Raw genomic sequence first — 25,302 nt, forward strand, 5'->3', positions numbered from 1 at the left:
CTATGAATGGATGATCAAGGATGGTGACTAAGTTTGTCATCGTTTTGGACATGCTGGTCTACGTATATCTCATAATGCGGCTTTCCAAAATCCAAAACATTTTTAGTGTTAACAAGTAGAATAAGTTTTTTTTTCTGGATACAAGACGACTGTAAATGATCTTTTCAATTTTAGTTTTTGTTTCACAAAGAATCCTCATCTATGGAGACGACAAATGAGCAAGTGTAAATAGTGTATGACTTTATCTAAACTTAATTTTTTTTACGGGGAGACTTCTGCTTCCAAATTTTGCGCGCGTGCTGACTAGCTTGGTCGCACGCATTGCCCAATCACAACAGTCATACCAAGATCGTTACATAGTGCGTACGTACAACACAAGCCGTTGCATTGTGTTCAATGTACGGCAATTCGGTAGTTACATGATCGGCATGGACCACAAAATTTTTTAACCTGCTACTAGCATACAATTGAAGCCGTTTAACGTCAGACCGGAAACATTTATTGCTCCCAGTGACCTGCTGGCGAGCTCAGGAACGTCCTGCATATATAGCGCAGCCGGAGGGGCCGCCGTGCGGCACCGTCTCCCAGCTAGCTAGCGCGCCCGCGCGGACGAGGACCCGGAAGCAAACAAGCAGAAAAGCTGAGCCATCCATGTGGACGGCACGGTACAAAGCGGACAGGGCGCCGGCAGCGCGGGGTCACGCGCACAGCGGCGGCCCGCGCGGGGCTTCTTCGCGGGTGCGGGGATCGATCTCCGACTCCGCGAGCGCACGCTGCTCGATCCGCTTTTGCCACGTACTGTGTCGCTGTCCCCCCCCGGTCGCTGCACGTCCAGGCACCGGCGCGAACGGACGGACCGGACGAGCGTAGTACGTAGCCAACCAGCGGTCGTTTGCCTGTGCGAGCCGCGAATTCCAGAGTAAAACACTCGTTGCCGTGGATGAGCAATACACATTACGCGCGTTGATCCTTCTTTTTCACGTAGGGGGCATGGTACGTACGTAGCATCAGGGAGCCATCAGCACACGTGTTGACGTGTCTTGTAGCATGGGGGTCGGGTCATGAAGGACGGGCGGCCCGTGTCCCACATGGCTCCGGTCGTTGCAGTTGCAGGGGATGGTGGGGTTGTCGATAGATATATCGATCGACGGGTCGGGGCTGGCTGGTGGATATGTGTCTTGTCCACCATCGTCCCGTCCGTCCGTCGTCAGCTAGCGCGGAGCGGAGGAAATTTACGCAGAACAGTCGCAACGCGTGCGTGCGTGCGTGCGTGCATGCCCGATGCCTCCCCCGGCCGGCGACAGGGAAGGCCCCATGCTTGCTATGCGCCATTGATGGCCGGCTACCAAAGGTGTAATAGATTAATTGGAGGCAGGAAGTCAAGCTGTCATTTAATCCGTTGTCGATATGTTTGATTCTACCCAGCTTCCATTCTGATTCTCGGCCAGAGGGCATTAGTGATTAATCAAGTTGGACTGATAAATGACAGAAAACTTGGTTGATTCATCACTCCGTTACAGCTATATAGCGATGGGTCGTATGCATGGATGCCCGAAAGAAAAACCATCGAGCTTTACCGGAGTGTTCGTGCAGTACGCCAGTACGCGCCAGCTAGCCACACTGTGTGCGGATTTGAACGCGGCGACGCCATCGAAGGCTCTTTTTCTTTTTTCTCCAGGCGCTAGCTTGGACGGCCTATCGAGCGGTGCTTGTCATCCACAGTGCGTGTGCGAGTGTGTGTGTTCGCGCGAGCGAGCTGCACCGACCGTGCGCGCACCGCTCGTGGGAGCGGGACAGCGACGCAGGCCGGGAGGGGACAGTTCCTATCTACCGGCGGGTTTGGCGGTTTCCATCTGGTCGCCGTCTGGCTACAGCCGCGCTGCTGGTGCACTGTCTGCTTGTGGCCACTGTGAGCAATTCAACTCTCTTCATGCACGTACGCTCCTCCCTCGATCTTCAGATGTCGAGAGCTCCGCGATTGTTTGTAAAAGGGACATGCAGCCTAATCGTTACAGTAAAGCCTAATCGTTACAGTAAACTTTTACTAAGTAGTACTTAAGGTTCTATTTGAGTGGCCAAATTCTCAAATTTTAAAAAAATAGGTGCATATCCAACCAGATACATTAAAAAAATTGGGTTATTTGAGAGTTTAAGATCTTGGGCTAAGTTTTCAAATTTAAAAAGATGGTTGCTTATATCAAACAGATACAGAGACCGGGTAAAAATACCCTTCTCAAAAAAAAAAACTATTCTCGTGAGCCGAATGTGCACGGGGCCAACAGTACATACGAGCGTTCATATCTTGGAAACGAAAATATTTTAAATTATTTATTAAATAAATTTAAAAATTTTAAAAATTATAACATGTAAAACTGGCTCGGCCCAAATCCAAGGCCCTGATTGCCGTATTACACGTCCACCGATTGTCGAGAAAGAAAGGGACGCGACTTTGCCGGCGGGTACATTTGGAAGAGAAAAACCACTATTCACATAAAATTGTTTTTTTCCTTGAAAAAGTTAAGTCTGGGCATGAGATTTGGTGGTACGTAGTTCATGTCCATATTTGTCAGTCATAATTGTTTTATTATTTTTAAGAATATGGGTAAACCTAGCATTTCTTCAGCTAAAACTACAATTGCAACAGGCAGGAACCAGCTGCCTAAAACGTTATAACCGAAGATAAGAACATATGAATAGGAAAGTACCGGATGAGAGAACATTATTTTGGACGTAATCATATTGCTAAATATCTATCTATCATTAACAAAGATTCGCATCATTGTCATCTCAGTATTTTAGGCACGGTTTTTATATGGTTTCCCTTCTTTGTATGGTTTTAACAAGGTATTTTCCCAGATTATTCAACTAAAGAGATACCTGAACTTGCAACGTCGTGAGATTTCATTGGCCTTACAGACGGAATTGACAACACTCGCTCAAATAAAAAGACGACAGGTTTGATCTCGGGTTCTTTTTATGACCCTTAAAAAGTATCTCAGCAGTACAAATTTTTGGTACAATGTATTTTAATATACCACACTTTTTACACTAAAATATGTGTGATATCTTCAGATACTTTTTCAAGGATGTAAAGGCTCTTGCTCTCACAAAAATTTTCCAGCGAGGCAGTGCAGTGCAGAACAAGATATAATCATATTAGGATACTGTATGTATGCTGCTTTTGATATCAGCCAAATGTTAGAGCATGCCCAAGAATGCTAATACTTTAATTTCAAAAAGTTTGTAATGGATTCATCCAAAAATACTAGGCATAAAAATTACACCCTCATAAAACAACCTAAAACTGAATAACTTATACTGGGAAAACATATTCATGTCCTAAATTTAGGGTACTATAAAGTTGATTTTAGGCATATGTAGATATTTAGAATAAACTTGAAAACATGTTAGAGATATGTTTTCTAGCCTAATTCTCGAAATTCAATTCTATGATCAATTTTAGATATCTAAAATCTTTTACTAGTAGTTATCAGTTAAATGCAAAGATTTGATGAAGGGACTACGAAGTGTTGAGCTCTGTCATGATTGTGAAACGTCAGATGACTGGTGAAAGCATAGACGGATGAAAATAGTGGCATTAGCATAATCAAGAGATAAGACGAACTACTGACTGGCAAGCGAATCAAGTTGGACCAAAATTTCACCTGTTAAATTAGACATTACCTTATGTCATTTAACCATAGTGCACAACAAAGCAAATAAAGGGAGGTTACTGTCACCAGCGTGGCATGCTCTTCTCTGCTGGTAAATCAGGTTCCTCGAGGCTGTAAACAAATACTAAACATAGTGTCATGGCGCGGTTGATGCCGGTTTCAGTGAAAATTGTTGATCCCTTGATTTCAGTTCATAGTTTCATATTTTCATACCACATCCTTAATGAATCTTGTGTGATTGTGTAAAGGGAAGCATTACTTGATGCAAGTATGACGGCCGGAATATCAGACAACAAATTAGGTTACGTATCACAATTAAAATATTCAACCATAAGTATAATAGTAGTTCACTTGCAATTTCACAGAAGTATTCAGTCCAAATATCGAACTAGTCTATAGAAACTACAAATAAACACGCAACATAAACAAGAGTAAATGGTCACGGATCAATGCTATTTTGTGTTCTTGCCATTTTTTCTTAAGAAGATTACCATGCTCACCGCTGAGCCATCCAAGGTAGCATTCCATGCCTCCATGACGCGTGAATTATTGAAGAAGGAAGCGACGATAGAGAGGTCGATGTGCCGTTCGATTGCGAGAGTGATTGCGCCGTCATGGCAGACGGTGCGCTCGGCCTCGGCCGCGAACCGGGACGGGAAGAGCGCGCCGGTGAGCGCCATTGGGTCGTCGGAGAGCACGATGTCGAACGCGCCGTCGAAGAACGGGAGATTGTGCGAGTCAGCGCGCCTTACCAGGGGAGGGAAGTCAACGAGATCAACGCCGGTGGCGTCCCCAACGCCGGCGGCGTGGAGCGCGTCGACCGCCTGCCCCGCGCCGGCGGCCACGCAGAGGACGCGGGACGAGCTGCGGAGGAGGCGCAGCCGGCGGAGTCGTGGGAACACCGCTGTGGAGAGGGCTGCATTGCGGCGCCGCCAGCGCGGCGAGGACCGGAGCTTGGCGAGGCGGAGGTCGGGGTCGACGACGCGGCGGGACGCGGCGTCGCACGAGGTGCGCGGGAAGGGCGCCAGCGAAAGGGACGAATAGGCAGGGAAGCCGACGAGGCAGGAGGAGGGCGAGTGGCGGAAGAGCTGCAGCAGCGCGGCGGTGGCGACGGCCGCGAGGGCCATCGACACGCGGTTCAGCAGCCGCCGGACGTGCCCTTCCATGGCCGGGGGGCGGGGGCGGCGTGGTTCGGCGATTGACCAACCGCCATTGGGCCTCTTCGAGCTTAGATCTAGCCATTGGGCTGGGCCAACTGACCAACCTCCATTGGGCCTCTTCGAGCTTAGATCTAGCCATTGGGCTGGGCCAAATCGCTGATCACTCCAGGCCGAATTAAGCAGGGCGGCGATGGACACGTATCCACTTCCAAAAACCCTCCGCCTCCAACTCCTCTCGCCGTAAACCCTCATCCGCCGCCGCCGCCGCCGCCGCCACCGCCACCGCGGCGATCGCCATGGCCACCTCCGCCGCCGCCCCCCGCGCGCACCGCCTATCTCGCATCTTCTCCTCTACTGCTCGGTCCGTGCAGCCACCCAAGGGCAAGCCCACTCCGCCCAAGGAAGCTCCCGCTGCCGTCGCCGGGGCGGAATCCATCCCTCGCCGGAAGGAACGGAAGGACCGAAAGGACCTCAACAACATCGTCAAGGGCCTCTTGCTGGAGCGCAACCCGGACAAGCTGGTGTCCGGGTTCATCGCTGCCTCGTCCAAGCATCCGCGCTTCCGCAGCCGGCACCGCGTGTACGGCGTGGCTGTGTCCCGCCTCGCGAAATTCGGCCGCCACGACGGCGTCGAGGCCATCATCGACGCGCAGAAGCCCTTCCTGGAGACCTCTACGGAGGGCTTTGCCGCGCGCCTCATTCGTCTGTACGGCCACGCATCCATGGTTTCCCACGCCGCTGCGACGTTCCATGACCTCCCTCCGCAGCATAAATCCACCATGACCTTCAACGCTCTCCTCTCAAGCTATGCCGAGGCTGGAGAGTTCGACGCGCTTGCTGCCGCATTCAAAGAGATCCCGGCCTCCAACCCATCGGTTGTGCCCAGCGTGCATTCCTATAACATAATCCTTCACGCGCTGTGCAATAAGCCCGACCTCTCGGCGGCACTTGATACTGTGGCACTCATGGAGAAGTGCGGTGTTTTACCCGATCTGATCACTTTCAACACGCTGTTGAATGGATTTTACAACCATGGCCGCTTGGATGGCGCCGGGAAAGTCTGGGAGATGATGAAGGAGAGGAATATTGTGCCGGACGTAAAGAGCTATAATGCAAAACTGCGAGGTCTTGTTGCGGAAGGGAGGATCGAAGATGCAGTTGCACTTCTTGAAACAATGGAGAAGGATGGGCCGAGGCCTGACACAGTATCCTACAATGAGTTGATTCGAGCGTATTGCAAAGATGGGAGGTTAGAGGAGGCCAAGAATCTTTATGAAGATTTGGCAAAAAATGCTTGTGCTTCAAATAGGGGGACATATCATGCCCTCATGCCATGTGTTGTGAAGGCTGGAGAGCTCGATTACGCTTTGAAGTGCTGTTATGAGATATTTAGTAAAAAATGTAGAGTGGATTGTTTTGTGCTGCAAGAGGTAGTGAATGCGTTGGTCACGGCATCAAGGATGGAGGATGCTGCCAAGGTTGTTGAGCTTGGATGGAAGAACAACTATCCACGGAGGATCTTGAAGATGCCGTGTGCTGTTGAAGGTGATAAAGTCCTAGAGGAAACAGATGGGGAAGACTCGACACCAGAAGAGCAAGAGGAGCATGAAAATCCTTGACAAGGATGACCCTCCTTGTGCTTTGCCCTGATCTGTCGTAACAAGTGCGTACTGAATCTGATTACTGCTTATTGTACTCCTGTTTCGTTAACTTCATTCAACAAAACTTGTTAAAATAATTGTTTCTTGCCTCCGTAAAAAATCATATGAAGTACTTAACTGTTTTACATGATATTTCCAGATAGGTTCCTACCTACATACATTATTTGGCCTTTGCAGATTTGCAACGTCTATGAAATATACATGTATTTTTGGTGTGTTCACAGTACTTCATAACTATTATTTGTCATGGATATCCACATCTGAAATAGGGATAATTGAATGTTTTGTAATGCAAATAAGTTAATAGGTTTTACTAGACTTTTAAGCTATAACTCTTTTGTACAATAATCCATTTGACTGCCAATTGTACTGTTTTCATTTGTTGTACTCTAAAATGATGCCTATTTGTTTGCCCCTTCTTTAAACTGATCTAAGATAACTGCCCTGTCAAATAGTGAGGATAAACTAACAAATATATCATATAAATTGGGGTAGTAGGTGAACTAGTAATTTCTCACTTATATCCTTTGCTGTTTAAGATGGGAACCTTGCTTCTTACTTAGAGAAGTTAGAATGCCATATGGGCTATTGTTAATAAATCGGCTAGGGTAATGAGACATCCTTTCTGAGCAAAGGTTTTTTTCCTGATGAAGTGTGCTGCAGGATGGTTCTGCTAGGTTTTGAGATGATCCTGAAAATGTTTCCAAGAGTTCTATTTGATAGAAATCAAGTATGCATGCAAATGAGAAATTTCTGGTTAACACGCTGGATAAAATCAATAAAAAGGTAAGACCATCAGATAGGCAAACGGACATTTTATTCAAGGCTATTTTCACCCATTTATATTTTTTCTGTGGGTTAAGGAACAGTTTGAGTACAATGTTTCTTTCTACTCACTGAATATAACTAGTTTGCCCACGGTTATCTGCATAATGACTAATGAGAAATCACTGTCCCATTTTCCAAAAAATTGAATACAGTGGGAACCTAAATTCTCGTAAACAACTCATGTCATGTACTAACTCTGTTTTAAAATATAAGCATTTCTAGGGTGTTTAGCATAGACTAAGGAGATATTAAAAGATTTTCTTTTAGTCATTTCAATGATCAATTTTTGAATTTTGAATTGATTAAATTCTCTTCCTAAGGATTTGATTCGCTTTGGAATGATTGAAATCATGGGAATCAGTGCAAAAATGATTATATTGTGCTACAAAACCTAAATCCTAAAAATGGTTATATTTTCGGATGGATGGAGTATATGACATGATGCTAGAATAGAACAAGTTGCCTGAGACATACCTATTATAAGACTTTTTTTTTGGTAACTTCACTTCTAATTTCTAAAACCAAGTGTTTGCCAAACATCCTGTAAGAATTGTTGTTTGTACTTATGAAACTTACATTTTATGCATGCAAATTAATATTTTCTTGTATTTTCTCAGATGGTCGTTTATCGTTTTGCTACTACTCTTCTGGTGCTGACCCTGAAACTATCTCTGATAAAAATGAGATTTTTGGCGTGTCTTTTGTCTCTCCCTTTATTCTGAAAGACTACAAAAACTTCTCGGCTATGTTATCATTCAGGCCTTCCACAGGTGGGGTTTTCTGTAAGCTTGTTTATCTGATTAGTGTTTTGTCTGTATTAGTTGTCATCTATTACTACCTAGGGCATTCCAAACTTGTGATCTGGAGGAAATTCTATAGTTTTAGCCATTTACTGCAACGTATTGTGGAAGGTGAATTTATCATTAAGGAAAAGCGATGTGATCTCTAATTTGTTCTTCGCACAAAAACTGTTTAAAATTAGTGACAAAAAATTCTCATTGTCCTTTATAGGATCATAAAATTTTCATTGTTTGGCTAATATCAAATTTTTTATTCAAAATGTCCAAGGTAGTTTAATAGTGACCTGGAATTTTCTTTGGATTTCTTTTGAAAGCACTTTCATTTTTTTTCAATCTGAAAGGTATTTGTTTTGATCAAACGTGTTCAAGATACTCTGTTCGAAGTACTAGCATATGTTTTTTTTCTTAGTACATGTTCTGTTCGCTTTCAAATACCGCCCAACTACTTTGCTTAACATGCCACACCTTGGTCTTCGGTACGGTTTGGCCAAAACATGTTGATGAGGTGATGACGTGCATCTGGAATAAAAACGGCACGCAGCAGTTAACAAAACAACCCAATGCCCTCGAAAACAAGGCATGCCTATAAGCTAAACTATGTTTCTGGATAAAAATGTATAAAAATTGTACAACTTTTTTAAACTTCAAAATATGGAGCTATGTGGTTTCATATTAATTGATCAAAGTTATGTACAGCGGAAAACATTTGTTGTACATAACGCTTCAGAAAAATAGGGCTCCTTTGTCACATGATTTTGAAAACACATGATTAGTATGTTACGGATTGCAAATTCTACAGGAGCTGGAAATGAAGGGATGTTTCAAAATAATCGTCTGGATGTCATGCATGAAAAATAAAGCTATGAAATGATTCATTCCATTAAATTCGAGATCAATTTGAAGTTCGAGGACCACAGTCGGAAGACAGAATAGTGTAGCCTCTGTTTAGCTGGTTGTGTTCTATTAAGGCCCTGTTTACTTCACAAAAATTTTCGTCCAAAAACATCACATCAAATCTTTGGACACCTAAATAGAGTATTAAATATAGATAAAATAAAAAACTAATTGCACAGTCATATAAGAAATCATGAGACGTATCTTTTGAGACTAATTAGTACATGATTAGCTATAAGTGCTATAATAACCTACATGCACTAATGACGGATTAATTAGGCTTAAAAGATTCGTCTCGCGGTTTTCATGCCATCCGTGAAATTCGTTTTTCATTCTTGTCTGAAAACCTCTTTCGACATTCGGTCAAATGTCTGATGTGACACGCAAAAATTTTCATTTCACCGACTAAACCCCCTAAGTTGCTAGGGTTTTCTAGAGCTTTTGCCGATCGGTTTTAATTTTTGGTCTCGGTACTAGTTGATTATTTTGAAATAGAAGCGGAAACGAGGTGGGTCTGAAAAACGGTGGTTGCTGTTGAATCTAGGATCTTTCGGTCATCAGAAAATTGTGGCAGCCTCCATTAGGATTTTGAGGGCTTTAAAATGAGGGTCTTCTACCGGAGATGATCTTAAATGGCCTTCCACTCGAGATGATCTTATCCCATCAAATTACCCTTCACTTAAATTCAATTCCTTGTCATCTTATTATCCCAAACCTTGCCACATGTAACCACGTCTCATTTATAAATTGACGCCTATTAATCTTAATCTCCGCTAAGGCTTCCTTGTTTGGGTTTTGGGCATTTAACTTTTTATCAATCTTACAAATGTTTATAACAGATTTACTATTGGACCCACATGTCATAAACTCATAAGGGTCTATATATCATATATATATATCATAGACAGTGAGTGTCATATCTGTTTTGACCACTTATAAGAGTGATAAAAAGTTAAATTTCCTGGGTTTGGTAAGGTGACTTTTAAGCCAAAGATATAAGCCTAAACAAACAAGCAGTTCTTAATGAGTTTTTTTTTAAAAAATCATAAGCTACTCTTACACTATCTACTACTACTATAAATATAAAATAGAGTAGTGGTGGTGGTGGGTGGTGATGAATCTGCCACCCACTCACCACCAACTCCCTCCTTTTTTTTAAGTTGAGACCTATATGTCAAATCACTTTTATTAATTATATTTTAATAAAATACTAATAATATATTTTTAATAAGATCTCGTTGCAACGTATGGGTAATATACTAGTAAAGCCAAAAGTTGGGTTCGAGGAGTTGTTATTGCTTATTTGAAATAAACATAACAAATCACTGTTAATTTTAAAGCTCTAAAGCTTCCAACTTATAAAACATATAACCCAAAAATCAGTTTAAAAACATATAAGTCAATAAGCCTAAAAAAATCAAACGGTATATTTGTAAATAAAAATAATTTATAAATAAATCTTTTACATGTGTGTTGTTACCGATTTAAAAGCTATGTATGAAAAATAAACTATAATGAAAAACTCTAAAATTAACTTTAAATTTAAATTTTGACTTATAAGCAGAAGCGAAAAGACAAGAGTGGTTGTGTTCTAGCAATTTGACTCTGAAAGTTGTTGGATGCAAATTTTAATGCCAGGCGATGCAGTCATGCAGCGATCGCTCAGCCTAACAGCTGTCGAGGGTGTTGTGCTCAGGCTTTGCTCTCTACTCGGCCTCCACGCAGCAACAGCCAACACGCAAGAAAACGCCATGTCCTGATGGCAGCACATCTAATCCAGCTAGGCAGCTAGCAACTCTATATGTTTCTCAAATGCAATCACGCTAGCGTGCCTGTTGATCAGTCTACACCAGTACCCATCCAGTTAGGCAGGCCATGCCATGAACGCGAGTAAACAAACACGGCTAGCTAAGTTAACCCCGGAAATGATGTCAATTTAGCCGAGTAGGAGTAGTTTGTTGTGCCAAACTTGATATAGATTGAGATGAAGACAAGACTTTTGGGGCATCGTGATTATCGCACGACGAGGAAGACGCAACTTGCAATGCAGCGAATTGAACACAGAATTGTAGGCATGCGTTCGTGCAGTCAATGCATATGAATGCGAGTTCATGGTCAACTAGACAGACAGAGATTAATGCCGTGATATAATGAGTCTGCGCCTGTCCGAAACACGTAAATATAACTCTCTGGCTCTTGTCACTAGGTGAAAAATATATAATTAACGGCTGGTTATTAATGGAATACACTGCGAGGAGGTGAGATTTAGTCGTAGCATTACATCGAGAGCCTGCGAGAGGGGCCGTGTCGAGCCGGAAAGCCAGCATGACTGGCATTGCCTCGCTCTGATCTAAGAATAAAAGTTTGATATGTTAGCCCTTCTATAAAATATATATTTTATAAACAGGCACTTCAAAATCTTATCATAGATATTGATCTCTAACTCCGCGTCTGGATCCTTGACGTACGTCGAGGTTGAACATCCCTTCACCAGTTAACGCTCGATCTTCGGCACCAAATTATTTGGTTAAATTGATGCCGAACTCTCCGTCCTACCTGCAAACTACTTTCTTTCTCATCTCCAAATTTTATATTGATTTAGAATCAAATTTTGGAAAAACAGACAAACCAATATAGCTTAATTTATTTCCGTGAATTTGTTTTAATTGGAAACATAATGCGGGAGGAGAAAACTTATCGATTTGGTGCCAAATTACAGATTGATAAATCAATGTAGCATGATTCCCTCCCCATAACTTGAACTTTCTTTTAAAATTTAACAGCAAATCAATATGATATAGGGAGAAGAAGAGGAAGGGACTGATTCTCCTTCCAAATCAAATTTTATATAAATGAACAAACTAGAATAGATTGATTTATAATTTCTTCCAAATTTTAACATCAAGTCTGTAGGAATTGGAGAAAAAAAAAGAGCATATTCATAGATAACGGAGGTCTATGATAAATAAGTAAATAAGTTGGTGTCGAGGGTAAAAATGGTGATGCGGGCTTATCGTAGGTGGAGAGACTCTACCTCGATTGCTATATACCGTGGTGCCAAAGTAGGGATTCATATCAACTGCTCCTCTCACTTTAAAATATAAACATTTATAAATTTAAATTTTATACCATAATATAAACATATCAGCACTAATTTTATAATTCCAGTCACTTTAATGATTTCAAAGTCAATAAAAAAATTAACTAGTACTACAAAAGGTTAAAATGTAAAATAAAGCACACCACATAAGACGGAAAGAGCATTTAATGGCATGTTTGGATGGCTGGTAGCGACGTGCCTTTCCTGCACTTGCTCCGTTACTTGGTTGCTTGCAGTTGCAACAGCAAATGATAAGATTTGCTCAGGAGCTCCACAGAAAGTCAGAGCAATTTTGAAATCAGGTTTGGTGTAGCACCCGGGAGACAGGTACCAGAACAATTTGAAGATTAAAAAAGAGATGGCTCTGTCTCAGTGGATTCAAAGACGACCGTGTAAAAGTCCATTAATCAAGTGATGACCTCCTCCAGCGCTGCCTAGGATGTTCTTTATAGCCGAATAGTTATATTTAAGAATATAAATAAAGTCAAAGTTAAAAATATAATTTCATAATAATTGCTCTATACCCTTCAAAATATAAATACTTATAAAGATAGTACGTAAATATTTACAAAGTGTGCAATACCCCTCGTTAAACCTCACTAAATGAGGGATGGTTGGGGACAAAAAGTATTCAACTATTTGACACCATTAGAATCCTCTTCGAATGTTGCCCTTATTTGTTTCTATATTTTTCGATGGGAGGAAAACAATCTTAAGTTCTTCCTACCTCCAACTTCTTCCTGCTTCACCCATTCTCATCTCCTATATCCTCTTTCAATCAACACCTAGCATCGTCCATCCACCTTCCACGCTATTCCTTCCCTTTAATATTATAAAACTTTTTGGATTTATCTAAATTCATCAATGTATCAATGCATATGTTTTTTATATGTATTTAGATTAATTAGCACACAAATAAATATAAATAAAACTAAAAAATCTTATAATACAGAATGGAGAGAATAACAATTAATACAGAATGGAGAGAATAATATTTATACGTGTCACCGCACCAGGAAAGTGGCAGCAAATTGAAATTACTTCTATCCGGAGGTAAAAATGCAGGGTCAAATGCACTAGTAGCATATGAAGAGTGGTCAATTATAACATTAGCAAACAGTTAAATTTCCCCTTAAACTCAACCTTCTCTTCTGCTAGAACGGGCAATCGCGCAAGTCAGGAAGATAAAATTTATCCCTGTTTGTTCATCCCGTTTCCCTCGGGAAGAATAGGGCAAACTAATCCTGTTTTTCACAATGTCCTGTTTTTACTCTGAGACCACCGTGTGACGACAAGACTGTGAGAAGTTGCAAGCATGCATGCACTGGGAGGAGAATGCTATGCCAGCAGCCCTAGTAGCTACTGGTGAGAGAAGACAAGATCGAGGAGCACGCATGAAAAGTATTCCAGGTAAACCGAAAAGGAGTTGAGTAACAAAACCAATCGTTAGTTTTGCTTCACAGTGCATGGCTGATTCGATGTTGTGTGGTGAGCTGCAGGGAGACGATGAATCAATCCTCTGTTACACGTGAAGGGTACCCACCACGTACATTCACGCAAGTATGGACAAATGCATCTCTGATGGATTCTAGCTAGCTACGTGTATACTAGCTCATACAAAGAGACGGCGACAAGCTGGCAACCGATCGGTAGCTAGTACACGAAGGAAAGAATGGTTAATTACTTGATTGATTAGTCGTTGCAATGCATGCGTCCGGACCGCGGAGTTATGCCTTGCAGATGACCACGAAGCACGGGAGCAGCGCCCTCGGGTTCAGCAGGTACAGCTCCTCGATGTTGGAGTAGGGCCCGACCTTGCCGGCGAGCGAGTCGAAGCCGGTCTGGCCGGCGAACTCCTTGAGGTTCTCGAGCGGCTTGTGCACCCTGCCGGCGATGACCCTGCACACCAGCAGCGCCCTGCGCGTGGCGGCCGGGTCGTCGCCACCGCCACCGCCACCGACGCCGGGGACCTCGATGGACTCGTAGGCGCGGCCGCTGGTGGACGTGGTGAAGACGCCGACGCCGGCCTTGCCTTCCTTCCTGGCGGAGAAGCCGTGGCGGATGATGCGGCAGACGGCGCACTTGTCGGACGCGCAGAGGCTAGAGGATGAACCGGCGGCGCCGCCGAGCGCGCAGGAGAGCGTGGCGCCGTGGAAGCGCAGCAGCTCGTTGCCGTCGGCGAGGCAGCGCGGGTGCTTCTTGGGCAGCTTGCTCGCCTTGAGCTTCACCGCCTCGCGGTACTCCTCGAAGCGCGCCAGCGTCCGCTGCGTGTTGTGCACCTTGAACACCCGCTCGATCCGCACGCAGCTGCTCTCCGACTTGAGCAGGCTCGTCCGGCAGATGATCTCCACGATCTTCCTCGACGAGTCCCCTTCCACCAGCTCCGTCACTGCCACCGTCGATCCAGCGTCAGCGCCACGTCCAATACATGCATTCAAGATCATTGGTCAATGTCGTGTCTGCAAGATTCTTAATTGCAACTTAACCATGCGGTATCACTTTACATGATCTACTGCCGTAAATGGCTGGGATGCATCTTAAAGGAGATAAAAAAAACCATGGAGTTATTGCTCTCTATGCTTTATTATCTACTGGTACAACAAAATGAAAGATCTAGCAGGATCTGACCAACCAGGTTCTCAGTTATAGCAAAGTTGAAAGCATGGATTCGCATAAAGGAGAACAAAGCAGATATTTGAAGGAGCCTATCTTGTGTGGTGAAAGTGAAAATGAAATTGAAATCTATGCAGGTAAAGTTCTGAGCTAAAGCAACCCATGCACTGAACTTTGAGGTAAAGAAATGTCTGTTGATAGTAAAGTGACAATGGTCATAACATTGAAAGGAAAACCTGCACTATTGGGATTAACGTGCTCGAGAAATGCATGAAAAAGAACAGCATTTTTTTCCCGAACGCCAAGAAGATCCACCGGCCGTAGGTGTACCGCGCGTGTACCATCCACAAAAGCGTGTTCTGTACTATATGAACTTCAGTGCAGATGTCACCCTCACCTGCATGCTTGGAAAGGTGGTGCGCCTCCAGTGCCTCCCACTTGCCAAACTGCTCGCCGCAACGGTGGCAGCTGAGACCGACGGCGCCCTTGCCGCCGCTCTTGACGGCGTCCTCGCAGGACGCGCGGTGGGCGGTCACCCCGGGGGCGGCGCCGTCCCTGTCCAGCAGCAGGTTCGGCGACCTCGGCGGCGTGCACCGCATGCTGCCCCGGCACGAGCCGCTGTACTGCAGGCCGTGGCTCCAGCCGGGCCCCGGCGTGCCAGGACGGAGCGTGCCAACGAACGAAGACACCACGCCGCCGTCGCCGTCCGACTCGTGCGGCGCGAGCACGCCGCCCCCCGCCGCCGCGAGGCCGCCGCAGCCGCCGAAGCCGGTGATCTTGAGCTCGCAGCGGGAGTTGGTGCTGAGCACCACCTCGTGGGCGATGGGGTTCAAGAACTCGCTGCTGCCGATGGACCTCGGGCTGCAGCTGGGCGGCCGCTCCGGATGCCGCTTGCTCCCGTGGATGACGTCCCGCAGGTTGGCTATCGACCGCGAGCACCCCGACCGCGGCGCCGCGCGCTTGGTTACAATCGCCGACAGGTGCCCCCCGCCACCAGCGGTGGCGGCGGCGGCGGCGACGGCCTTGGGCCTCGGCACGTGCACCTCCGACGGCTCGGACCGGCAGTGCAGCGACCTCTTCAGCGCGAACCACACCGTCGGCGCCGGGGCCGCGGGTGCCGCAGGCGCCGAAGCCTTCTCCTCCTCAGCCCGGCCGGCTACAGCGCCGGCACGGCGCCTCCTCTCGCCCATCCCGTTAACTTAGCTATCAGCCGCGCCCGTGATCGGTCGTTCACCGTGGAGTGCGATATACTTATGGCAGCCACAGGCGCAGCAGCAGCAGCAACAGCGGCATCCGAAGCGAGAGATAGCGCGGCGGCAGGCCGAGGACGCAATTAAATCTTGGGGTTGGCGGTAGTAAAGGCTCGCCACCAACTGCAAGCTCAGCACGCAGTGCGCTCGCTCTCGCTCTTTTGTTTCGCGCGCGGGTTTCTGCCGGCCTGTGACTCGCGTGGTGGCCAAGACAGCGAGATTAGTTTCAAGCGGAGGAGTGCAAAATGCGAGAGACGGGGGACCGAGACAGAGAGGGGGAACTAGGCCGCGCGCGAGTGAGAACAAATCTCGAATTGTACAGGTGGGGGACGACTACTCGGGCAGGGACACAGGTGTGGGGGGCACACGAGACAAGGGGGACGCCCATGATGGCGAGCAACCGAAAGGAAATCGATCGACACGACCGTGGTACGTGGTTGCGAGGCACGGGTGTGTGTACGCTTGTTGGTGCGCTGCGCGATCAAGACGGGGAAACTCTCGGTGTACCCGCTTTGGGTTGGAAATGGAATGGATCGATGTGTTTTGTAAGGTTTTTTTTTGCCCCTTCCCTCGTCACCACGCGTTACAACTCTGCCTGTCTAGAAAGGAACAAAGGATGATCATATAGAAGCTATAGTTTTTGTCTAAGGTGAGTAGTATTCACGTTATTCTCCCGTGCTCTTATTGTAGCATTGGCAGCTTCGAGCGACGGACCTGGGTCTGTAGATTACTGCTAATCTACGAATATCAATTACTTAGCTTAAAGAAATATCACTATACTAACTACGAACAAATTGTGGGTATTGACCATTGCTTCATCAATCCATGGAAGTTCTATTTGAATCGGAGTGGAAGTAGAGGGAGGAGATCCTCAAATCGCTCAGTGGTTGAAGTAATTAAACGCTTCTCTATTTTTATTATACTTTTTTATTTTACACGCACATTTTTTTAACCGTTAAACAATAATATTTTATAAAGTATTTCTATATAGAAGTTTACCATATCATATTTTTAATGTAAATTTTTAACTTTATAGTAGCTAAATTTTATCATTTCTACCATAAATAGCTATAAAAAAAATCAGATTTTTTCTTTCATCTTTCTATCACCAGAAGAACATGATTGTAGCTGCACTAGTATTGCACAATATTCTTCCTCTGTTGTCTGTATAGGAGAAGAATGATTAGGATCACCAGTGTCTCCTGCAAGGTGATGACGTCCTTTCCTTCTGGTCTCCACCTACATTGTCATTCTTCCTCATCATCATCTCCACAAAATAACATAGCTTTACTGCATTAGGCTCCATTTTTTTCATTATATATTTCTGGCCTTTTACATACGTGTTTCTATGACTAGGGGGCTAGACGCGTAAACACGAGCGCCGGGCGTTGGGTGACTGTCCGCACCCACAGGCGGCGGGGGTAGGCCGGGTGACCGCCGCCCGGTGGTGGGCAGCACAGCGCAGATGGGTGAGGTAGGGAGTGGAGTAAGGGAAAGTTGGGGAGGCGTCGCTGCTTGCCTGGTTCCTGGGCCAATTTCGACGAGGGGTAGTCCTGTCTATCGCGTTATTTCCCGTGCCGTCCCTTTCCACTATCGTTACCATGGTATTGTTGCGAAGGTGAGAAATTTCGTAGTATTTTTTGATACCGCTCAAAAGTTTATGGTATAGATGAAATTTTTCCTTCTAAACCCCCTCACCTGCCCTGACGAGGGAAGACGTCACACCAAACCATGAGGCTTCGTACAAAAGAAAAGGTTAAACACACGTACTTGCTCCGTTATAAAATATAAATATTTATAAGATTTAAATTTTACACTACATTATAATCATTTCTGTATTGATTCCTATGACCTCAATCATTTCAATGATTTCAAAGTCAATCATATACTTAGAAAAATAATCTAATCAATTAAAAATTTAAATATTAACCACTAAACTGACAAAAAAATCTTTTGATGTATCTTTAGTATATGCTAAATATCGTAAAATGCTTATAGTTTGGAATAGAGTTAGTAAGGGGTGATTGTTTAGTTGTTTTATGGGAAAAGTCAATCTATGAATAAAAAGTTTATATGTGTATTCTTAACCATCTAAGAGCCAAAGTTGCAAAATAAACTTTAGTGAAAAGAATCCCAAAATCAACTATAAATTTAAGATTGAAATTTCAATTTTAGTTGATAACCATAAGCATAAACGGAAAGATTCGAGTGGTCTTAGTACCTTAAAGAGAATATGGAGTTGGTTCGAGTGATGATGCTACCAGGTTTGTTTTTTTGACCAACCGGATCTCTCAAATGTGGTACGTGACACTATGTGGTTCTTCGTTTGTGAAACAGAGTTCCTACTATACGTACCGGTGGATATTCCTCGCTCACCCACCTATCAGCAGATGTGTTCATTTGCTATTGTCACCAAAAGTTCAAGACTCAATGGAGACGCGTATGCCTGGTTGAGGCACTCGAACTCAACTTTTTGAGGGATCCTAGAACCGCTCATTTCGATGAAAATATTTTTTCTAAGATGAAAAGAAAAATTTCTATCTAATAGAACGATGGAACCTTCACGCGGTTGGGGCTGTTAGGCTGTACCTGTACTGCAATCAACTGATCTCTCATTTGTGAGTCGTCGTCTAAATTGCTTTCTATTTATACCACCATCAGTATATCTTTCTTACTACTACTGTCGTTAGTGCAAATGATATAACTATTCGGTTTATGATATGTTTATCATAATATATGTTAACTTAACTGCTAATAATCGATATTTCAGATAAGTTTATGGTTCGTGAGGACAAAAATAGCAGGGGTAAAAGATATGATCTGGATCATTTATCATCTGCCGAGACAAAATACTCCTTTAACGAAAAAGATACCCATGTGGTAATGTCTCCAGTACTCAATTACAAAAGTATGCGAAATTACTGCTAGTAAAGCTAAATAATCAACACCGCCCGCTAAGTCTTAAAGAAGCCTCTCCAATTAAAGCAAATCAAACATTTTGTCATTTACTCCTGGTAACGACACAATGTTGCAGTTGTGTACAGGAGTGGTACATATACAGTATTAGTAACAGCGGTCCAATTCTTTGGTCCAATTCCAAAGAGATCGCCATGCTCCTGCAAACGACACAATGTCGTTCCCCCCCCCCCCCCCTCTTTGTGCCCACCGAGGTGGGTACTGTTTGTCTTTAACCACCTGCGTGCTCTCGTAAAAACGAAGCGTTCGTGTTCGTCAGCGACAAGAGCAACTGGAGAAGAAATGTATCGGATTGGAGCAATTTGCAAATGGTATCGTTGCCCAAAGAAAAGAAAGAAAGATCATCGTCAGAGTTCTTCAGTCTTCACCATCATGCCTCTTCGCAGGAGTTGTGTGCATGGAAAGATGCAACATCCTGTTGTACTCCGATCAGATTATCAGGCCAGTAAGCACTGGCAATTGTTTCTAAGGAAGAAAAGTACTCAGATGTTAGCGTGCCATTTATGCCAGTTTCAATGCGATCTGCTTTCTATGCATGGTACTACCACTAGGGACGACAGTGCAGTACTGTTTGCTGTAATTCAGATTTATGATTTCTGCAGACTGTTCGAAGTTTAACCCATTCACTCTTGTTTTCTTTAACTACAAGCGACTTGTTTGTGACAGTGAGTGAACAAATTGTACGAACGGAACAGTGATAGTAACTTTTGTTTCGAGTTCGGTACCACGAATTCAATTGGTACGAAAGATATATGTGTTGTTTTACCTCAATGAGCCCATTTTCCCGAGTAAAGATCCCACTGTCTAGCATTGCATGCAAAACTCGCTCCCAGACCAAAAAAAAAAAATTGGAGAAACCATCAGGACGAAATTACACAGGCTCTATTATGCACAACTGCACAGAAAGTTCAAAAGATAATAAATCGATAGGATCACTGGAACAATCATTGCCTATTCTGTCACTCATTTCAGGGAGTGATACCTGGTGAGGACATGGGTGAAATTGTCCACCTCTCGATTCTCGAAATCCCTGAATCAGTGCTGGAGTTGTTTCTTTTTTAAGAGACAGTGCTTAATGCTTAAGGCTGCAACACCAAGTGCAAGCAGTAAAGAGCTCTAGCCAATTTGGCTAAAGGCTCACAGCTTTGGCTTATACTTACGAGATTAAGTCTAAACCTTTAACTTCTAAATTTAAAGTTAATTTTGATATTTTTCTCATCTTTTATTGTCTAGCATATTTTATATCGCTAAAAACACATATATAAAAGTTTATTTATAAATTATTTTTTAAATATATTGTTTGACCTTTTCTATTAAAAACCAAAAAAATGACATCCTCAGCCCCTGCACAAAAGTGGTAGGGAAGAAGAAACAACCAAAAAAGGAGCCCATCCATAACCCTTTTTAGCGAAAATCGACGGAGTATAGGATCACACGGCAATAGGTGACCAGTTTCTGCTTGTTACTACCGTGCCGTCTCTTGTATACAAATGATACGACCGATTTTGTACGACATGTACTGATTCTTCAGATATTGCGCTGGTGAGTTTTACATCTCAGATCTCACAGCGGGTGCCTACCGGCTATAGTGGTACCTGATGAGTGATGAGTGCCTCTCTACCTTCAATCAAAGCGAGGTCCCTCCTCTCGTCTGGTGAGTCGAGTTTGCGCCTTCCGGCAAGGCGACGAGTCGGCAGCTAGAGTGGCCGGAACTACCCGTGCTGACACCGGCTTGCCGGCCAACCCCGACCATGCGGCGGGTGGCAACCTCCAGCCTCAGGCTTGAGCTTCGGTTCCACATCGTTCAAGCGGGAGTGATTGTACTGTCCTACTACTGTTACACATTTTGGACCACATTTTATACGTACGTGCCTAAGTAGCGCCAAGAAATTTGTGCACTGTGTGGCATTCAATGATGCAATGATCCTTTCCTGCAACCTTTCGAAAACCTTTTTCCGCACAACAGTAGACAGTAGTATCATGTACAGTGCAACGTTCATGCAGAGTACAGTTTATCTCGGTACAGCCATATTGAGCTGCTTGATAGGTGAGCAGCTTCGCAGCATAGAAAAGCAACCGGTGCAGAAAAGGTGAAAGCAGCCACGAGTCCTGCATGCACATGGCCTAGTCAGTTTCGTTCCATGTCCTGTGTTAAGCTTTTGGCACCAAGAGCGAAACCAAAGGCCCAACATCTACGACCACCGCTTGGCCCAAGGAGAATTCAGATTCAACACGGCCGTACCTAGTTACCGAAGCAGTCCAAACCATCAGGGCCCCGTGGCCGCCAAGGAACCACGCGATAGGCCTACAAATACGAGGCCCAGTGCGCACAGGGCAGAAACACCAGGCCTCGGCTTGTAGTAGTAGTACCGGACCGCGCGCGAAAATCCAATAGAAGTCGCCAACATGCATCGCCGAGGCTGCAATTTTTAACTTGTAGCTCTTTCAAAAAAAACCTTTAATTATAAATAGAATCTTAAAAAACTTCAATAAAAGTTAGACAATTTAGCTCGGCGCCAAAGACGATGGTGTCGACAAACTTGGTCCCCGAGATGGCTAAGTCATTGATATGGAGAAGGACGACACCAATAACGGTGCCAATGATGGTGCCAACGATGTTTGCGCCATCAAAAAGGTCCATTCGGGTAATAAGATTTTTCAAGGATCTATTTATAAATTTTTAAAAGGGATCAAAATGTCAAAATTGCAGCATCGCGAGGGGTGGATGCACAGGCGGGTCAGGTGTACGCCCACGAGCTGTTCGACAACCCGCTGGATCCCATCAAGCGACGCCTAGTGCATGAGGAGCAGACGGCAAACGAAGGGTTTGGCCAGGTGCCGAGGAAGCCCACCAACCACTCCAAGCACACAGGAAGGGACCCGTACGATGCCTACAGCAAAAGGAGAGCGTGCAAGGGGAGAGACAAGTTCAACCACGACGAGATCAAGCCGTACTACATCGACGGCGAGGAAGACAATGACGACTACTACTATGAGGATTGAGGAACAATCCTATTATTTTTTCTAGGCTTGCCCTTGTTATTGCTATGTTTTCTTTGCTAATGTCTTAGATAGTGAGTAAATAATCTTAACCTCGATAGATGGAGTTGATGAGATTTCCCTGGCCACGGGGTGTAGCTATGGCAGCTCCCTTCAATTTTTTCTGTTTAAGAAAATAACTTTAGCTAGGTACGTCTGCTATCAATATATATAGGCGACATCCACAAACAAGGACGGATGTGGGATTTCGATCGTCGTCTTCGCCTTCGTTCAACACCCTTCTTTCTCTCCCTCTTCTATCTTCTCATTTTTCTCCCAATTTTTGTAAGATGAAGTGTGTGGGGTCTGTAATCCTCCATCCCTATCCCTATGTTAGATCTGTCCCTCCGCATATGTGAATAAAATTTGATATAAGCAATGCGGATAAACTTTGATTTGAATAAATATTTCACATGCTACGAGTCTATAGTGCAAACACACATTTCATGTACAATGGATCGGTCAAAAAATTGTAAAAAGATAGATAAATTATCATATGTTGTTTACTGCTACCATTATCCTAAAACATAAATAATCTTATATGTGTTTTTTCTACAATTGTGCCACCACCAACATCCCCCGTATATTTCTTTCCATATTAGGTATGTCTTCGGCCGTTTGGCTCCTTTTCTTTTATTTCTTTGTCTAGGGCCATTAGCACTTGTACAAAACTTCTATATATCTTAAATAGGTAAAAGTTCTATTCTATACGTCTTTACACTACTACCTCTGTTTTATAATATAAGATTTTCTAGCATATTCTAAATTTATATAGATATCAATGAATCTAGACATATATATAAACAATATACATTGAATAATAGATAAATTTAAACATAGCTAAAACTTTTTACGTTACGAAACGGAGGAAGTATTTAAAAATACGGCTACTTCTATCTTAGTACGGCGGGGCATGTCAGTCATCGTGCACACGATCTGTCTGTGCGCGAATCTCTCTGTGTGTGATATCTCTGTGCACGATCTCTCCATTCCCCAACTGACCGCCACGCCTCCACGCGTGCGTCGCGTGCCAGCTGGGCTGCCTCGCCCATTGTTGTTGCATCATGCACACATTACCCCGAAGCAGCATCCGTGAAGTCACGCGTTTCTCCCTGTGTTTGTAGTTCCACACCGACACGCCGTTCGCACGATCAGCCTGCAGCGCACAAGCAATCGGCCCAATAGGCCACAAGCCTGCAATACTTAAGCATACAGCGATTCTGTTTATCCCCAAGCAAAAAGTATACTGATTCCACCTATCTATCTATCTATTATAATATTATTATAATATAAAGAAAGGAGGCTGCACGTTCGCTCTAGAGGCTAGAAATTACCACGTTAATCGAAAAAAAGAAAAAAATATACACCGTTAGATCACGGTGGATCCAGATTATAACGGTATAGATTGATGTAAAAGAAAAAGATTTTAACCATTAGATTAGACTAGACTAGATTTTAATGGTGTAGATCAACCGGGAGAACATCAAATCCGAATAGAAATCAATTAGATATTTAAAAGTTAGTTGTTTCTAACCGGAAACGCCGGAATCGGACATGTTGCATACATATTGGAACTTTTCACCTGAAAATTGTATGTCCTATTGTTTTATCACGGTTGTCAAAGCAAAGAAGAGAGAGAGAGAGTATCATGCCTTGAACGTTTCAAAATAGAAGACGTGGCGCCTGAGCACCTCCACATTTTTTGGTTGGGAGGATTGTCTCTATTAAATTGTTAAAATAATATAAATAGTATTCTTCACATTTTGCCCTCATACGCTAGAAAATCCTATATTAATTGAAAGAAAATCGCGTGAAATATCAATGTTGGATATCTATCTATTATCTATTTTCTATTATTATATAAAGACAAACTTAAAAGAAGTCATCATGTTTATTCCAAAGGCTAGCAATTACCACAATAATCAGAAAAAAAGATTTTAGCCGTTAGATTCAACAGAGAGAACATTGAATCCAAGTAGAAATCCAACTAGATATTAATTAGAATTTGTTGTTTCTACAGGAAACACGGGAGTTGGGCATGTTGTTGCATGCATATGGAATTTTTTCCATGAAAATTGCATGTGGTATTGTTTTATCACTTTTGTTAGAAGCAAAAAATAGGAGACAAATATCATGCCTCGAAGGCTTCAACATAAAGACTTGGCGCATGAGCACTTCCCTGCCACCGTTTTTGGTTGGGAGGATTGTTATATCTATATTTTTCAATCAATAGTATCAAGAAAATACAGAAATAGATATTTAGCATTTTATTTTTATGACAAAAACATCCAGGTGAAACGGCATGGGATTTAGGTAAGGCATATAAAAAAATATAGGCCATAACTTTGGCTCTAAATCCACACAAACAGGAAATTAATAGAAATCTATATATTCTTTAGCTTGATTGGCCCAAATTATAACGGTGTAAATTGAGACAAATTATAAATGTGTAAATTGATAGGTGGATAGTGAATATATCAAAAATAGAGTATTATTATATAAAATATAGCAATGAACGAGCTTAAGGGAGATAGCAATAACAACGTATCTTGAGTGTAGCAGTAGGAAAGAGTTAGGGCGGAGATGCTGGATGTATTGAGTGAATTCGTGGGGTAACAGTTAACAAGCTCTGACGTGTAACCATGGTTGCAGGCTTGGAAGAGGGGATGAAAGTGTAAAAATGCACCTTTGATGTTATATATCTCAAATTATGATTGATAGATTCGATCAAACCAATTTCTCTCATGAATAAATATTTAGATATAAACATTTTAATAGTGTTATATTAAAATGACCAACAATTAAGAGTGCAAAGAATCACATATTGGAAAGAGTTTAAAGAAAAAACATATACTCCCTTCGTATTTTAATAGATGACACCGTTAACTATTTGTCACATGTTTGACCATTTATTTTATTGAAAAAATACGCAAATATGTAAAAAGTTAAGTTATAATCAAAATGCATTTGGTAATAATTTTAATACAACAAAATAAATGATAACTACAAAAGTCTTTTGAATAAGATGAATGATAAAACATGTGCCAAAAAATTAACAACGTTAACTACTACAGACGGAGTATTATAAAAATCTATATTTAAATTAAATCTAGCCGCGTAAATGCACGGGCCACCCTTCTAGTTATAATATAAAGACATGCTTGAAAGGAGACTCCACGTTCGTTCTGGGGGCTAGAAATTCCCACGTTAATCGGAGAAAAAAGAAAAAATATACACCGTTATATCATGGTGGATCTAGATTATAATGTTGTAGATTATATGGTATATTAGAAAAATAATTCTATTT

The 25,302-nt window shown here is 43.2% G+C and overlaps 3 protein-coding genes across 5 annotated transcripts; 1 reads left to right on the forward strand and 2 right to left on the reverse strand.

Moving 5' to 3' along the window:
* Positions 1–3,944: 3,944 nt before the first annotated feature.
* Positions 3,945–4,855, reverse strand: LOC121055123. Its single transcript, XM_040526575.1, has one exon. The coding sequence runs from the start codon at positions 4,838–4,840 to the stop codon at positions 4,127–4,129; it is 714 nt and encodes a 237-aa protein (XP_040382509.1). The 5' UTR covers positions 4,841–4,855; the 3' UTR covers positions 3,945–4,126.
* A 212-nt stretch (positions 4,856–5,067) lies between these two features.
* LOC102711856 (pentatricopeptide repeat-containing protein At1g55890, mitochondrial-like) lies at positions 5,068–8,304 on the forward strand. 3 transcript variants are annotated; one of them, XR_005812304.1, is made up of 3 exons: positions 5,068–6,497; positions 7,149–7,281; positions 7,941–8,304. XR_005812304.1 is itself a non-coding variant. In XM_015834679.2 (2 exons), exon 1 carries the CDS (start codon positions 5,131–5,133, stop codon positions 6,451–6,453), a length of 1,323 nt encoding a protein of 440 aa, XP_015690165.2. In that variant the 5' UTR covers positions 5,068–5,130; the 3' UTR covers positions 6,454–6,497; positions 7,941–8,304. The 3 variants fall into 3 exon arrangements, 1 of the variants encoding a protein (XP_015690165.2); XR_005812305.1 differs by having other exon boundaries at positions 7,159–7,281; XM_015834679.2 differs by lacking the exon at positions 7,149–7,281.
* A 5,144-nt stretch (positions 8,305–13,448) lies between these two features.
* On the reverse strand, positions 13,449–16,219 carry LOC102701492. Its single transcript, XM_006644754.3, has 2 exons — positions 15,128–16,219; positions 13,449–14,506 (listed from the first exon to the last, which is right to left on the reverse strand). The coding sequence occupies exons 1-2, from the start codon at positions 15,918–15,920 to the stop codon at positions 13,845–13,847; spliced, it is 1,455 nt and encodes a 484-aa protein (XP_006644817.2). The 5' UTR covers positions 15,921–16,219; the 3' UTR covers positions 13,449–13,844.
* Positions 16,220–25,302: the final 9,083 nt, after the last annotated feature.

Source organism: Oryza brachyantha, chromosome 1 (assembly GCF_000231095.2).
Source record: "Oryza brachyantha chromosome 1, ObraRS2, whole genome shotgun sequence".
NCBI classification, from domain to species: Eukaryota; Viridiplantae; Streptophyta; class Magnoliopsida; order Poales; family Poaceae; genus Oryza; species Oryza brachyantha.